General features: G+C 38.0%; 1 protein-coding gene across 4 annotated transcripts in view; it reads right to left on the reverse strand.

Moving 5' to 3' along the window:
• The window catches only part of TCAF1 (TRPM8 channel associated factor 1), a 48,787-nt gene that overhangs the window by 11,374 nt on the left and 20,225 nt on the right, over nt 1–17,188 (reverse strand). For all 4 annotated transcript variants that reach the window (XM_035021309.1, XM_035021311.1, XM_035021308.1 and 1 more), the window contains exon 2: nt 16,151–16,784. In XM_035021309.1, the coding sequence (XP_034877200.1) occupies nt 16,151–16,770 (620 nt within the window). In that variant the 5' untranslated portion in view covers nt 16,771–16,784. The remainder of the gene's footprint in view (nt 1–16,150; nt 16,785–17,188) is intronic.

The raw sequence follows: 17,188 nt of genomic DNA on the forward strand, positions 1-17,188 counted from the left end.
GTTGAAGAATCGCTCTTATCTCAAAAGGTGGGGCAGGGGAGCTGGCCGGCTTCAACTCTAGTAGAGACCCTCTTGTTACCTGAACCCAAAAGGATTGACTGTCTGCACCCAACACTCCACCCATTCCTTGCTGGCTTACAGGAGCCAAATATCCATGCTATAAGGTGTTTCTCAGTCTATCCGGACCTGTCTGTGGCCATCAAACCCCTGTAAGACCTCAGGACACCCACATCCCCCAAACGGGAGATGCAGTCCTGGGTACCTAGTGGGATCATTAGGGGGGAAAGGTAGAGTGACTTCTAAAAGCTGGAGACCCCAGAGCTGGTTATGCCACTTTTGTTGGGTAAAGGTTGGCAACTATATGGTCAGGAGGCAGTGCACGCAAACGCTGAAAAACGGGAGTCAGGTAGACATCACTGTGTGTCTGTGTTGTGCTCTCTCTCTGTAGCTGCAAAAACTCCAGGTAACTGATGGGAGACTGTGGTGCTCTTAGTAGGTACGATCCTTTCCTCAAGACAAAGGTATCACCTTACTAGTGACTCTCCTGCTCCTCGAAGCACTAACCACTGAAATCACTCAACTAGCTCTTCTCGCTCTGATTCCAAGTTTACCAAACCGCCTTGTGATGATAATCTTGCTTCTGATGATCATCTGCCTACACAAGGAAGTCAGGGGCCAGGCCAAGCAGAATGTTCTAGTTCTGTGACATATCTATTTCTCAAGGAATAGCTTGCACAGTCTCTCTTTAATTTGGTGATTCTACAATTAACAATATTAACTTTAAATGTTTTACACAAACAATGAATCAATGGAACACTACATCAAAAACTAACGATGTAATGTATGGTGATTAACATAACATAATAATAATAAAAAAATAAATAAATAAGAGTTTTTGTTACTTTATACCTGTATACAAAATTAAATGAAAAATGTGTTTTGATTCTCATAATAAGGAGTTCTGTTTATAAATTTCATGCAATTAATTGTTTGACAAGTAAAGTCAGTGAAAAGGTAAGCTACTGTGTTTTAGATTAATACATTGGCATCACGGTTTATACATTAGCTATTATGATTAGGTGGGTGATACTGAATGTGCAAACTTGAGGCCCAGACACTGAATCACTAGCATCTCATCTAGACAATGACAATGACCCTAGGTGAGGTCCTGCTCATGCTTAGCCGGAGGAGGGGGGAAAGCCTCAGGCATCTGTTATTTCTAATAACCATGACTTATGTGCCGGGGTAGATAAATTTTTGTTCATAAACTGAAAAAATCTGAACTGGATTTTTACTTTTCTTTCCCATTCTCTTCTGAAATGAAACAAAAGCTTTAAAATCAGAATAAATCCATGATTGCACTGAGTTGTATAAAGGGCACAATCAGTAAACTGGGCTAGTGAGAAATTTATTGAAAATATAAATCAAATGGAATCAAACTGATCAGAAACCCATGAGCACAGAAAACTCTGTAACTGCATATATGTGAGAGAAAAAGATCAAGAAAAAAAGAATAGGGATTTTGAGAAAATACGGAGATAATTATTACTGAGAAAATACACTTCAGTAACCAATAATGATCAATCTAGAATTCCAATGCCATTTAACATTTACATAAACAAGAATTGCCAAATATTTGATGACAAGTAGCAGCACGAAAGAGAAGCACCAAACTAACCTGAGAAAACCAACACCCAAGGGAGTAATAGTGATAAATGGAGTTCACTCCTGTTGTTGTACATCCTGTGGGTTTGGACAAAGGTGTAATGACATGTATCTATAATTATGGTATCACACAGAGTATTTTCACTGCCCTAAAAATACTCTTGTCTGCCTATTCATCTTCTCATCCCACCCCTGGCAACCACTGAGGTTTTTACTGTCACCATAGTTTTGCCTTTTCCAGATGTCATCTGGTTGGAATCATGCATTGATGATGCATTTAAGGTTCCTCCATGTCTGTTCATGGCTTATTAGCTCATTTCTTTTCAGCATTGAATAATATTCCATTGTCTGAATGTACCACAATTTACTTATCTATTCACCTCCTGAAGGACATCTAGGTAGCTTCCATGTTTTTGCAATTATGAACAAAGCTGCTACAGATACAAACATCTGTGTGCAGGCTTTTGTGTGGATGTAACTCCTTTGCATAAATAGCAAGGAGTGTGACTGCTGGATCCTATAGTAAGAGCAGTTTAGTTTAAGCTCAACCGTCTTCCAAACTGGCTGTACCGCTTTGCATTCCCATCAGCAATGAATCAAGAGTTCCTGATGCTCCAAGTCCTCATCAGCATTTGGTGGTGTCTGTGTTTTGGATTTTCAGTTTAGTGACATCTCATTGTATTTTGCATTTCCCTGATACATAATGTGAAGCGTCTTTTCATATGATTATCTAACATCTGTACATCTTGTTGGTGAGGTGTCTGTTAAGGTGTTTGGACCGTTTTTAAAATTGGATTGTTTTCTTACTGTTATTTTAAGAGTTCTTTGTATATTTTGGATAATAATCCTTTATCAGATATGTCTTTTGCAAATATTTCCTCCCAGTCTGTGGCTTGCCTTCTTATTCTCTTGACATTGTCTTTTGCAGAGCAGAAGTTTTTAATTCTAATGAAGCCCAGCCTATCAATTATCTCTTTCATGGATCCTTGGTATTGTATCTAAAAAGTCATAGCTGTATTCAAGGTCATCTAGGCTTACTTCCTGTTATCTACTAGGGGTTTTATAGTTCTGTTTTACATTTAGGTCTGTGATCCGTTTTGAGTTATTTTATGAAAGCTGTAAGGTCTGTGTCTAGATTCATTTTTTGGCTTGTGGATGTCCAGTTCCATCATCATTTTTGAAGACTTTCTTCTCTCCATGGTATGGCCTTTCCTCCTTTGTCAAAGATCATATGACCATAGTTATGTAGGTCTCTTTCTGGGCTCTCCATTCTGTTCAATTAGTCTGTCCTTTCACAAATACCACTCTTGATTATGGTAGCTATATGGTTAGCCTTAGCTGGTGTCAGTCCCCCAACTTCGTTCTCCTCCAATATTGTGTTGAACACGCCATTTTGAAAAATCAACTTCATTGACATGTGGTAAAATTCATTTAAAGTGTACATCCTGATGAGATTTTGTTACATTTATACGCTTGTATAATCACAAAAAAATATGTAACATTTCCGTTGCCACAGAAAGCTACCTTTTGCCCCATTTCAGTCATTCCAGTCCCCAGGCAACCACCAACGTGCTTGCTTTCAGTGTAGATGAGATCTGCCTTTTCTAAAGTTTCATACACATGGAATCATAAAGTATAGACTCTCTCGTGTTTGGCTTCTCCCACTCAGAATACATTTTTGAGAGCCATCCGTGTTATTGAGCCGATCAGTAATCCATTCCTTTTTATTGCTGAGTAGTATACCACTGGGTAGATATCTCACATTTTGTTCATCCATTCATCTGTTGTGAACATTTGGGTAGCTTCCAGTTTGGGGTTTGCTGCCATGAACATTCACGCACAAAATTTTTGTGTGGACATGTTTTCCTTTCTTCTGGATAAATACTTTGGAATGAGATGGCTGAGTGGTATGGTAAGAGGAGGTTTAAATTTATAAGAAATTGCCAAACTGTTTTCCAAAGTAATTGTATCATTGTACATTCCCAACAGTAACAGGAGAGTTCCAGTTGCACATTCTTGCCAACACTTTCTGAGTCTTTTTAGGAACTGTTCTAGTGGGGGGTGTATGGTATCTAATTGTGATTTTAATTTGCATTTCTCTGATGACCAACGATGTTGAGAATCTTTTCATGGGCGTATTGGCCTTTTATTGTTTATCTTCTGTGAAGTATGTTAAAATATTTTATCCTTTTATTTTTTTTACTGGATTGTTGATCTTCTTATTGAGATGTAAGAATTCTCTATGTATTCTGAATGCAAGTCCATTGTCAGATTAAGCACTGCAAATAATTTTTCCAGTCTGTAGCTTGTGCCTTTTTGTTTTCTTAATACTGTCTATTGAACTGAGAAGTTATTTAAAAATTTTTTGATGAAGCTCAATTTATCAGTCTTTTCCTCTTATGGCCTATGTACTTTTTGTGTCCTATCTAGGCCATCTTTGCCTACCCTAAGATCACGGATAATCTCTCCTGTGCTTTCATTTACAAGTTTTTAACAAACAAAAAATAGAAGTTTTTGAATTTTAGCCTCTGCATTTAGGTTCAGATCTTTTCAATAATTTGTTTTGTATGGAGTGGGATAAGCATCAGGATTCACTTGTTCTCCATAAGGGTGTCCATTTATTCCAGAACCATATGTTGAAAAGATGATCTTTTCCTCATTGAATTACCTTGGCACCTTTGCCAGAAACTAATTGAGCATGGATCTGTGAGTCTATTTCTGAACCACATAGTCTGTTTCACTGATCTGTATGCCTGTCCTCATGCCAATACCACAGTATTTTGATTACTTTAGCTTTCTAATAAGTATTGAAATTAGATTATGTTAGTTCCTTTCATGTGCATTAATTTTAGAGTCCCTTTGAACTTTGGTTGGGATTGTGTTCAATCTATGTCATCTGGGGGAAAACTGACATCTTAAAAATATTGAGTGTTCTGATTCATCAATGTGGTGTATTTCTCCATTTCTTTAGGTCTTAATTTCTGTCAGTGACATTTTATAGTTTTCAGGATATGGGTCTCATAATGAATTTTATTAACTTGATTCATTAGTATTTCACAATTTTGTGTCCTGTTTTAACTGATATTGTATTTTTAATTTCAATTACCAATTTCTGGCTGCTAGTATATAAAAATTAATTTTTGTATATGACCTTGTATCCTGCAACCTTGCTAATTCAATTATTATAGTGCTTTTTTGTAGTTTTAAAGAATCTTTTACATAGATGATCATGTTTTTTGCAAATCAGCATAGGTTTACTTCTTAACTTTTCATACCTGTGCCTTTTTTTTACTTGCCTTACTGCACTGGCTGGGACCTTTAGTACAATGTTGAATAACAGCAATGAGAGCAGGTATCCTTCCTTGTCTTATTTTCAATCTTGGGGTATTTCACCATTAAGCACGTTCTTAGCTATAGCTTTTTTAAAGATGACTCATCATATGGTAGAAGTTCCTTTTTATTTCTAAATAAAATACTATGATTTGGTATTGAATTCTGTCAAATGCTTGCATGTGTTTGTGTATGCGCCTTCATATATTGAATTATATGGTTTTCTCATTCATTCTGTTAATTTGGTGAATTACTTCCATGTAAGAATGTTAAATCAGCCATGCATTCCTAGGATAAGCCATACTTGGTCATGATGTAGTATCCTTTTTATATATTACTTTTATTCTTTTTACAATATTTTATTAAGAATTTTTGCATCTTTGTTCATGAGGGATATTGTTCTGTAGTTTTATGGGAATGTTTTTCTCTGGCTTTGGCATCAGAGAAATATTGGTTTAATAAATCAAGTTGCAAAAATTTTCCTCCTCTTCTATTTTCTTGAAGGGTTTATGTAGGATTAGTGTATTATTTGTTCTTTGAATGTTTGATAAAATTCATCAGTGAGACTATTTGGATCTGAAGTTTTCCTTATTGGGATTTTTTTTTTTTTGCATTATTGTTGATGTTAAATAAAATTTTTATTTTAAAATAAAAAACCATAAAAATTGCATATATAGTACCAAGTTCTATAAGCCCTTCACCCAGTTTTCCTAATGTTAACATATTAACAATCATGGTATGTTTGCCAAAACTAAGAAGTTAAAACTGGTAAAATGCTATTAACTCCAGACTTTATACAAATTTCATCAGCTTTCCCACCAACATTTTCTAGGATCCAATCCAGGAAACCACATTGTATTTAGTATTGGGATGTTTTAAATTATAGTTCCAACTCATTTAACACCTATTTTCTGTTTCTTCTTGCGTCAATTTTTAGCAGTTTGCCTCTCTCTGGAAATTTGTCCATTTCATTTGTCAAATTCATTGGCATACAGTTGTAATATTCTTTTATTATCCTTTTAATGCCTGTAGGATCTGTATTAATCATCCATATTCCATTCCTAGAATTTATCATTTGTATTATCTCTCTTGTTTTTGTGATCAATATATAGAGAGAGATTTATCATTTTTATTGATTTTTTTCCAACTAACCAGCTTTTGATTTTACTGATTTTACCTATTGTTTTTCTATTTCCTGTTTCATTGAATTCAGCTCTCACCTTTATTATCTTCTTATTCCTTCCACATATTTTGGATGAGGTTTTCATTTTTTGTTTAGCTTCTTGATGTGGAAAACTTAGGTCATTGAATTTAAACTTTAATCTTTTCTTTTCTTTTTTTTTAAAGATTTTATTTATTTATTTGAGAGAGAGAGAGAGAATGAGAGACAGAGAGCATGAGATGGGGGAGGGTCAGAGGGAGAAGCAGACTCCCTGCCAAGCAGGGAGCCCGATGCGGGACTTGATCCCGGGACTCCAGGATCATGACCTGAGCCGAAGGCAGTCGCTTAACCAACTGAGCCACCCAGGCGCCCAACTTTAATCTTTTCTAATAAGAGCATTTAAAGGCATACCTTTCTCTCTAAGCACTACTTTAACGGCATTACGCAAATTTTGACATGTTGTGTTTTCATTTTTATTCAGGTCAAAATATTTTCTAATTTCCTTTGTAATTCTTTTTTGACTTGCAGGGTATTTATGTATTTTTTAACTTACAAATATCTAGATATCCCAGATAGGTTTATGGTATTGATTTCTAGTGTAATACTACTGTGATCAGAACATACTATGTATGATTTTAATCCTTTTAATCTTATTGAGACATTTTATGGCTCAGCCTATGGTCTGTCTTCATGAATGTTTCATGTACACTTAAAAAGAATGTGCACTCTGCTGTTGTAACCATGCTAATAGTTTACACATTCAAAAAGTAAAATTAAATATATAAATATGGGTAAAACCCCACATTAAATAAAAGTAGGGCCAAATGAAAAACAAACAGACAATCCAAGTACCTTTTGAACACAGTACTCGGACTTTCTGTGTTCAGGGCAGTATATTCTGAGGACAAAACTAAATACAGAGAAATCTTTAAAACTTATTATTTATGCTGTTGGTAGTAGTATGAGGACAGTAATCATGAAATTATTTTGTGTGCACTGTAGGATTGAGCAAATGAGTAAATACTGAAGTTGAGGAAACCAGTATTCTCATTATGGGAGATGGAAGATACAAATCAGGAATGAGGGAAAGAGAAGAAGAAACCCTGTAGTTTTGGATTAAACTGGAGGTATCAGTATGAACTTATTAAAAAATAAATATTTCCTGGCTGTCTTCTGAGGAGCCCAGGAATGAAGACAGTCCAAAAGCAATGAGCACACTGAGGTGATCCTGGTTTCTAAACACTATTCACCACTGAAAGGAGCTAGGAATCTTTGAAGATATGGCTGAATCCAGGTTTTGGACTAGAAAAGGACAAGATAAACTTGCAACACCTTGTTGTACCAGACATTGAGTAAATACTAAAAAATGATTGGTCATGTCAAATCATCGGGCAGTCAGCTTAATAGGGCTTTCACTTGCCAAATTTGTGACAAGATGACCTTCAAAAAACACTGACTATCAATGAATTATAACACATTTGATTTTTTTTTAAAAGGTCCATGACGTGAGTACAGAGTGAGACTAAAACAAAATTTTAAAACCACCACAAAATAAACAACAAATGTTGTGGGGGTGCGGAAGGAAAGCTCTTCCTGACAGAAGGATCTCAACCCATTCTGGGAGCAGAAAACCTACAAGCAGAACTACACCCAGCTAGAAGGTCAGGTTGCTACAGGTGCAGAGAAGAGAGGCATCCATATCAGAATGGGAGGCGTTGGAGGAGGTGACATTTCACATGAATCTTTAAGAAAGGAACAGGAGCTACCCAAGAGCAGTAGAAGTAACTGATTTTTTAAGTATTGACTCAGGCACAGATCATCAACTAATGCTAAAACCAGTGGGTAGAAGGTTGTTGGTGAACAGGACGTTACTACTCTCAAATTGTCACACCATAGATTAAACTAGTTACAAAGGGGGAAAGGCTCTTACAATAGGAAAATCTGACTAACTCCAATTTAACTAAATGGCTAACTCTATCATTACCGGTAACAGTAAAACTGACATCACATGCCTCCCCGATTTGATACAGTGTAACGAACACAATTTCACCTATGTAGTATTCTTGCCAAAAATGTCTGGGCCGAGTATAATCATGAGAAAGCAATTAGACAAATCCAAACTGAGGGGCATTCCACAAAACAACTGGGCTAGATGCTTCAAAACACTAAGGTCCTGAAAGATAAGAAAAGCTGACAAATGTTTTGGTTGGATCCTATATTTTTTTTTTTAAAGATTTTATTTATTTATTAGAGAGAGAGTGAGAGAGAGAGCGCAAGAGGGGGTAGGGTTAGAGGGAGAAGCAGACTCCCCGCCGAGCAGGGAGTCCGATGTGGGACTCGATCCCGGGACTCCAGGATCATGACCTGAGCCGAAGGCAGTCGCTTAACCAACTGAGCCACCCAGGCACCCCTGGATCCTATATTTTTTAAAAAAATCTAAAAAAGGCATTGTTGAGCAATTGCAGACATCTGAACATGGACATTAAATAATAGTATTGTATCAACGGCACATTTTTTGAGATCACTGTATTATGGTTATGCTGGAAAAAGCCCTTGTTTTTAGGAGATACATGCTGAAGTATTTAGATGTGAACTGTTACTTTGTCTATATCTTACTCTCAAATGGTTAGGCAAAATAATTATTCCTATGTGTTTACATAGTATATGTGAGAAAATCTAACCACTGAGGTATCTAGGTGAAGGGTGTGGTTATCATTACATTATTCTTGCAACGCTCCCATAAATGTGAAAAATTTTAAGTAAAGATCTGGGAAAAAAAATGAAAGAGAACTGCAGGAAGAATAGAAAAATCATGTGTAATTTCTAAACAGTGAAAAGAGAAAAAGAAACTCAACCAATGGAGCAAAAGGCAGAAAGGGAAAATTTTAGTATATGTGCTGCTGAAGCGAGCACTGAAAAGGGAAAATTTTAAAAGAAACAACAAGAAAGTATAACAGAAAATATCGAGTACGATGATAGCAACTAGAGCATCAATTTTCTCGATTATATAAATGGATTATTTCCCTTGTAAATGGCAGAGGCTCTCTGTTAGGTTAAAAAATCAGATTTATAGTAAGAGACAAATCTTTTGGAAAAGATACAGAAAGACAGAGTAAAAGGATCAACAAAGAAGCAAAACAACAACAAAAAAATAGGAATAGCTATTACCGTATTAGACAAAATAGAGTTCAAGGTGAAAAATACTAGTTGCAAGAAAGGATATGCTAGACCGACAAAACATACACACCATGAAAAAATTCATGAGTTTTTAGGATACCAAAATATAGCTTTGAAATATGGAAAATAAGAACCAATTCAGTTCTAAAATCACAGTGGGAGTACAGAACAATTGTTTTAGAACTCTCTTTTAGATCAAGTATATAAAAATTAAGTAATTTATGGAAAATATGAATAATCCAGTTGATCTAAAGGGTAAGTTTAGACATACGTACATAACAGAGAATTTACAAAATGCTCTCAAAAAACGATACTGTTATTGATATTTTGCTAGGTCAGAAAAAATAATGCTATTGAAAGTATGTGATAACAGCATTGTGGTTATATTTAAAGATCAGACCTTAATCTTTTAGAGATACACTATTTTATGGATGGCATGATGCACTGTCAGGGACTTGCTCAAAACCAACTGGAAGAGGGAGGGAAAGGGCAGGTGATGAGTTGAGACCAGTTAGCAGGAGTTGGTAATTGTGGCACCTGGGTGATGGGTACATGTTTGTTCACCGTTCTGATTTCTATTTCTGTATATGTTTGAAGATTTCCAAAGTAAGTTTCTAAAAGGAAACTGACAAGTATTTAAAACGAATAGGTATATATCTAGCCTGTGTAGGTTTTAGTGGAAGGATATTCATTATATCTTTATGTATAGGAGAAAAATTAGAAAATAACTTTATTGTGTACTAATAGGTGAATGGTTAAGTAACTTATGGAACAATCCAACTGTGGAATGCTATACAGCTATTCTGAAAGATGATGTACGTTTATCAGGTGCACATGGAAAAATGTTCAAGATACATTAAGTGAAAAATCAAGTTGCAGATCTCTCTCTCTCTCTGTTTCTCTTTCTTCTTCCCCAGCTCTACCAGCCCCTCCCCCGTATGTACACACACACACACGCACACGGAAGAAAAGTCAGAAAAGATAGAGTCCAAACTCTGGGGAAAAGAACGAATTAGTTGGAGCAGAGGGAGAAGTGGAGATGAAGATCTTTTACTTTTTACTTTGCATACTTCTGGATTATTTCGGTTATTTTTCAACAAGCATGTATTTTGAAACTGAAGAGAGGAAAATGTTCATAAAAAGAGAAAGAGATCCGAATTGTGATTTAGCAATTAACTCTTCTAAAGTGCCCTGTCTTCCCACTTGGATTCGTTCTCTAAAACATCTTGTTTATTTTTTGAGAACCAACTAATGCAATTGTAGTCTACATAACTAAGCATGAAGTGAGAATGGTGGAGTAGGAGTTAGGTCCTATGTTTACCCCCACCACGCCTGGCCATGATCCTAACATAAAATTCCACAGTTAGCATTCTGAAAATTCCTAACATGTAACAAGCAATGACCTCCAGCGATTTGTGGATCCTTGTTATAAATAAGCTTATAATTAATATCCGCTCAGATTTTTTGTTTTCCAAACTGCTTGGCAAGTAATAGTTATGATTATCTCCCATAAACTGACAGTTTTCTTTCTTCATTTCAGCTAATTTCAAGTAGATTACTCAATTTTCAAAATTCTGAAATTTTAATGATCTGGAATTCAAAGACTTTTTGTGTGTAATATCCTTTCATGATCTTTCAAAATGAAGGGAATATAAATCGTTATCAGTGTGTAATGTCTGTCAATTCAGGTTTCACAAGGGTGTTTTCAAGTCAAGGAATTTGGAGCATGCAGACATTTCAGGGTATGACCATTTGTACAACATTCTTTTCAATGCATCTCTGATGACTTTGACTTTATATGGGGATCACTGTGGACTGAAAACCATTCTCAATGGCCTACAGCCTAAAGGAGGACAAGGATGTTCTACTCCAGCACTTTCTATTCAGAGGGAAAAAGAGGTAGAAGGATATGCCAAGGTCACGCTGCATTTACTGGCAGTAAGATCCCGGGGTTCCAGTGAAACTCAATATCACAGCCCCTTCCTACAACAGTTGTTCGGTTTTTCTAATTCCTTCCAGGTCTTGTTACTGGAGATGTTTATGTGCTTTTAATTCTCAGGTCTTTGGAAATCATTTTCTTGGCATAAGAAATAATGCCTGGGATATAGAATATAATCCATAAATGCTGGCTATATAAATGGATGAATGAACAACAGAGTTGGAACTCTTTAATAGAAGCCTGAGGTTTGGATAAAAATGAGACAAGGGACTTCTATCCCAAAGAGGAACTAGGCAAACTATTCTGGTTGATTCTCCTAAAACCTCCCTAAGATTGATCATCTAATGATGCATTTTATCTGCATCACATCTCTTATTGGTGGAGCCAGTTCAATCTCTAGTACCTGTTTTATTAAATGTATAAATGTTAAATTTATAAAATGTGGCAGTTGATCATGATGATGCTGTCTCAGTTTGGTGGAGGAAGTAGGTAAAAACATGAGTTAAAATGCCAATACTTCATACAACTGGGACAACATACATGATCTGGAGTAAGGCACCATAATGATGGATGCTAGGTAAGTTTCACTGGTTGGGAATAATATTCATGACATCATACTCATATACCATAGTGTGGAGGCTGGATGTGAAAATAATTAAAGTGTTTTAGGTATTTGAGCGTGTTTCTTAATTCACTGAATCCTCACAACCATCCTGAAAGGCAGCTATTATTAATCCCACTTCAGAGACGAGGCTTGAGAGGGTGACTATGACACCAGGTTATAGAGCGTGCACCAGACAGAGCTTGGGAACTTACTGAAGTCTTCCTTCTCTAAAATCTGGGCCTTTTCCAGGTTATATGAATCCTGAGTCCTGCAGTGAGACTGTGAGTAGTTTATGACAATGGACACAGTGTTTTGTCAAATGAAATACTTAATAGAAGGTGAGTCTCCTTCTGCACGTAAAGTACATCACCACTGGCCTCAGAACTAGAGGCACAGTAGAGACACTGAGGATGAAGATGATAAGAGGAGAAATTGCTCAGGGAACAGACTACAAGTGGCTTGGTCTTACAGAGGGCATGGAGACTAGCATTCTTTTTTTTTTTTTAAGATTTTATTTATTTATTTGACACAGAGAGAGACAGCGAGAGAGGGAACACAAGCAGAGAGAGTGGGAGAGGGAGAAGCAGGCTTCCCGCCGAGCAGGGAGCCCGACGTGGGGCTCGATCCCAGGACCCTGGGATCATGACCTGAGCCGAAGGCAGACGCTTAACGACTGAGCCACCCAGGCACCCGGAGACTAGCATTCTAAATGCAGATGATGATGCTTTCCAGGCAGGAAGGGAGGGCAGTGACTAGGAGGCTCATGTCCTGACACCTGTGGGTATTCTCACCAGGTTAAAAGTAGATCATCTGGTTTTATTGCTTAGGGATTTGTTTTTCTGATCATAAAGTAGATGTCCTCTGACAAAAATTTGATTCATCTTGATAAGACCTGCCACAGTTTACTCTTAGAAGGGCGAGAGGATCCCAAGATCTTACTTAGAATTTAGTAAGAAATATGCAAGTAATAAGATTAAAGTTATCTTAATTCACATTCCCATGTTTAAATGAGGGCTTAAAAATAAATAAATCCTTTGAGTAACTAAATCCATAGGGGTTTTCAATCTGAACTTTGCTGAGCATGTGATGGAAATAATCTTCCTTCTTGAATTCTAATAGAAGCATCCTGGTGTCTTGCATTGTCTAATGTTTCTAAAACATTTTGCAGATATTCTGTATAGTACTACCAATCACAACAAGAGTGGAGAAAGATCCAAATGCTCAACAGCAGGCAAATGATTAAATAAATGAGGCATTCTCATGAAGTGAATCAAATATAACTTTGAAGATTATATAGAATGAAAAATATTTATGAGTGGAATTCAAAATAGTATGTATACTAAGATGATAACTATGTAAAATTATGGATGAGTTGTGTTGTAGGTTTATGACCTATTACTTTTTAAAGTGAACATTTAAAAATATAGGAGCTATTGAAGAATATTGAAAAAGTGGCTTAAAAGAGTATCCCATGAAGAAGATTCATAATTCCAATGTACTGGCAATTGGCAATACATACACACATAGAAATATTTATATGTGTATCAGAGACGTTAAAAAGGTAAGTGAATCATTTGGAGAGTTAAATTTGGTTTTCTGTTTATGTCATAAAAGTTTTTATGCATTGACAGATGTGGAAGGTCTTTAATGTGACTTGTGAATTATTTTTCTTGTCTTTTAATGTTCTTACATGTGAAGTGAGGTAATGAAATATATACCTTATTAATAAAATTTGGTAGAAAGTTTGGAAAATAAAAGTTAAAAAGTAAAAATCATCTACCATTATTTCATGACCCAGAGTTCTACCCATTACTGATATTTTGACCTTTTCCTTCTATAATATTTTCTACACATAGCTATATTTTTTGAACAAAAGTGGGAACATAATGAAAAACAGGTTAGTATCCTACTTTATTTCATTTAATAATACCCCCTAAAAGATTTTCTCCATGCCCTTAATTATTCTTGGAAACATAGTTTTAATGGTTGGTAAATCTATAATTTATTTAGCCATACTACTCTTCCCTATTACAAATAATGCTGAATTGCATATCCTTGTACATGAATCTGATTATATCTGATTCTTTTTTAAAGTCCTATTAAAAGACATATTAGGGGCGCCTGGGTGGCTCAGTTGGTTAAGCAACTGCCTTCGGCTCAGGTCATGATCCTGGAGTCCTGGGATCGAGTCCCACATCGGGGAATCTGCTTCTCCTTCTGCCCTTCCCCCCTCTCATGCTCTCTCTCTCTCTAAAAAATAAATTAAAAAAATCTTTAAAAAAAAGACATATTAAAGGTTTATTAAGGCCTAATTCACATAAAATAAAATTCACTTGATTTAGGTTTATAATTAATGGATTTTGATATACCGTTTGGCAACCACCACAACATCAGGTGGGAGAAGATCACTTAATGTCTACCTTTCGGCATTGGCTACGTGAAAGTGAATTTTTTTTTTTTAAGATTTTATTTATTCATTTGAGAGAGACAGAAAGAGAGAGCACAAGCTAGGGGGAAGGGCAGAGGGAGAGGGAGAAGCAGGCTCCCCGCTGAGCAAGGAGCTGGTGCAGGGCTGGATCCCCGGACCCTGGGATCATGACCTGAGCCAAAGGCAGACACTTAACCGACTGAGCCACCCAGGCGCCCCTGTGAGAGTGAATATTAAGTAAACTATGGGGTGAGGAGGAGAGGGTTTTTTGTTTTTCTCTACCAAATCTCAACCCATACTAATCTCAACCCATGCATTTAATCAGTATTTCACATCTTTCTTTCTCTCTCTCTCTCTCTCTCATACCCCCCCCCACACACCCTCTTGTGCCTTTTACTTTCTCCTCCATACTTCTGTCAGCCAGTCAGCTCAGGAAAATCACTACTGTCATCTTCAATCCATCCACAAGTTAAAAAATGACCCACCTAACATATGAGCAAAGCTATGCTATACCTACCTGCAAAAGCAAGCATTGTGACACAGTCTTACCTAGTAAATAACCAACACTGATAACCCACAATCTCCACAACAGAGTCTGCATACTTCCCTTATTAACTCTGATTTGTTTCTCAAGCATTAATCTTCAAGTTGATTTTACATGTGCGCATACACATATATCAGTACACACACACGTACAGCCGAACCCCCTCAACCCCACAAGCTGAGAATCATTGATGATGAGAGATGAGTAGGCAAGCCAAAGAAAAAAGAGGTACGGTTTTGGTAGAGAAAAACATCTGTGAAGGCAAGTAAGGGGGATTAGGTTGTTTAGAAACAGAATTATGGTCAAGTCTTACCTCCCTATTCCTTAGGATGAAAATCATTGGTAAGCTGAAAATCTGATCAATTTGGTCAGTCATTATGCCTCAGAACGACTGTGTCTTTCCTCATGGCACATGTGGGGTTTTGTTTCAAATGTTCCATGCCAAGAAGAGGCCATGGCCCATGCCCTATGTGTCCGCACTAACCCTCGTATGCCTTCCTCACCCAATCCTACTTTACTCTGCTCCTGCCAGTCAGAGATCCCAGTGCTCTCTGCTCCAAAGATGCTTCGAGTTTTAATGTACAACCGGGTGTGGCCTGGTACGCTTCTTATACTCCTGGGACTACTCCAGCCTCTAATCTCCCCCATTCACCCATCCAATCACCAGCCAACAAATGTTTCCTGAGCACCTACTAACCTGCTCTACGTTCAGCACTATATGAGATGTTGGAGCACAGTGTGAACAGAACAGACTGGGCAGTGCTCTTAAAGAACTTCCATGTAGCCTGTCTCTGTACCCATCGCCTGCCCCCCTCGTTCTTCAACATCAGGTGTTTTGCCTGCAGACATAAAATCCTCCCCTAACTCCTAGATTTAGCACAAACAACTCATGCTATCTTTTCTTCTAGCTCACCTTCTGAATCGTCTAGTTCTTACTTCCATCCCAGTCCCATCTGGCTGGACATTTCAAAGCCTTCCCCACAGCTCTTTAGACTTTGTCTTATGGGGTCCCTCATGTCTGTTTTCCGTTTCCTCACATTTAGCTAGACACCAGGGAAATAATGGTCACTAAGAAGTTTTCTCTGCTCAAAGAGCTAAGTGGTCTGGTCTGGGGAGGCAGTAGCAATGGGGACCTTGATTGGTTTAGGGTGATCTGTTTGATAGAGGGTAAATCTGCTTGATTTAGGGTGAATCTATGCCTAAGTGCCAAGGTCTCTTCTGTTAGCCTGGGAGCAACCGAAAGACAAGAACCGTGTCTTTTTTAACATGGGACCAAATCCCCACTGGGGTAAGGCACTCACCTAACTAAGACTGGAATCTTGGGCATCTTCTTGGAGACTTTGAAGAAACTTGTGTCCCCTTTGTTGTCGGTGAAGTATACGCCGGCCACACTGGTCACGAGGTTGCCAGGGAACGTGAAAAGCACCCTTTCATCATCGCCCTGGTTAGCCCAGTCCCAGGCCTGGCCTCCAATGAGCAAACCCCCTCCACGTTTCATAAACTTGACCAACTTTTCCGTCATGGTTTCATTGTAGGCATCAATGCAGTAAACCCCCAGGGAGTCTTTCACTTCTGGCTCAATCTTCGCCTCCACCCCAGAACCCTCAAGGATTTTGGCCAGGGGTCCCAGGGATGGGTGTACACCAATGGGAGCCCCTGGGGAAGAACAGAGCCAACCTACTGCATTGAGGAGAAAGGGAGCGAGCTGGGCTTCTACCAAGTAGTCCTCATGGGACACCACCACCAGGCGGCCTCGGCCATAGGAGGAGGCAGCAATGAGGACCTGGCCCATGTCATTCACCATCACTGGGAAGGAGGCCTCTCCAATTAGAAGCAGTTCACATGGGATGGCATCTTCGGGGACATCCCAGCTTGTCACTCCATTCATAAGGGCCTCAAAGGCAGCAGAGGGAGTCGCCATGGCTGGATTGACTTCTGTAAAGAGGAAAGCAAAGACTCAGTTTGACGAAGAATAGATAAACAAATAAATAAAGGAGCCAAACAGTTCACTCCTCCCCTAGCAGGGACAGTTCTTCCCACGACGCAGATGAGACAGACTGAATTGACTCAGGGACTCACCAGGGGTGTCAAGGTATCCAACCCAGGAGACCCCATCACACCCTTCCCAGTCCTCCTAAATTCTTGTGGCCAAACCAAAAGAGCTGGACACTTTTCCATTGCAGAAGGAAGCAAACCTTCGAAGTGGAGAATGTGGGCAGAATAGTGCCCCCAAAGAGTTATCTGTAAGTCCTAACTCCCAGTACCTGTGAATGTGACCTTATTTGGAAACAGGGTCCTTGCAGTACAGTCAAGTTAAGATGAGGTCATGCTGGATTTGA

This window comes from Mirounga leonina, unplaced genomic scaffold (genome assembly GCF_011800145.1).
Source record: "Mirounga leonina isolate KUSES-001 unplaced genomic scaffold, KU_Mleo_1.0 Mir_174, whole genome shotgun sequence".
Taxonomy (NCBI): domain Eukaryota; kingdom Metazoa; phylum Chordata; class Mammalia; order Carnivora; family Phocidae; genus Mirounga; species Mirounga leonina.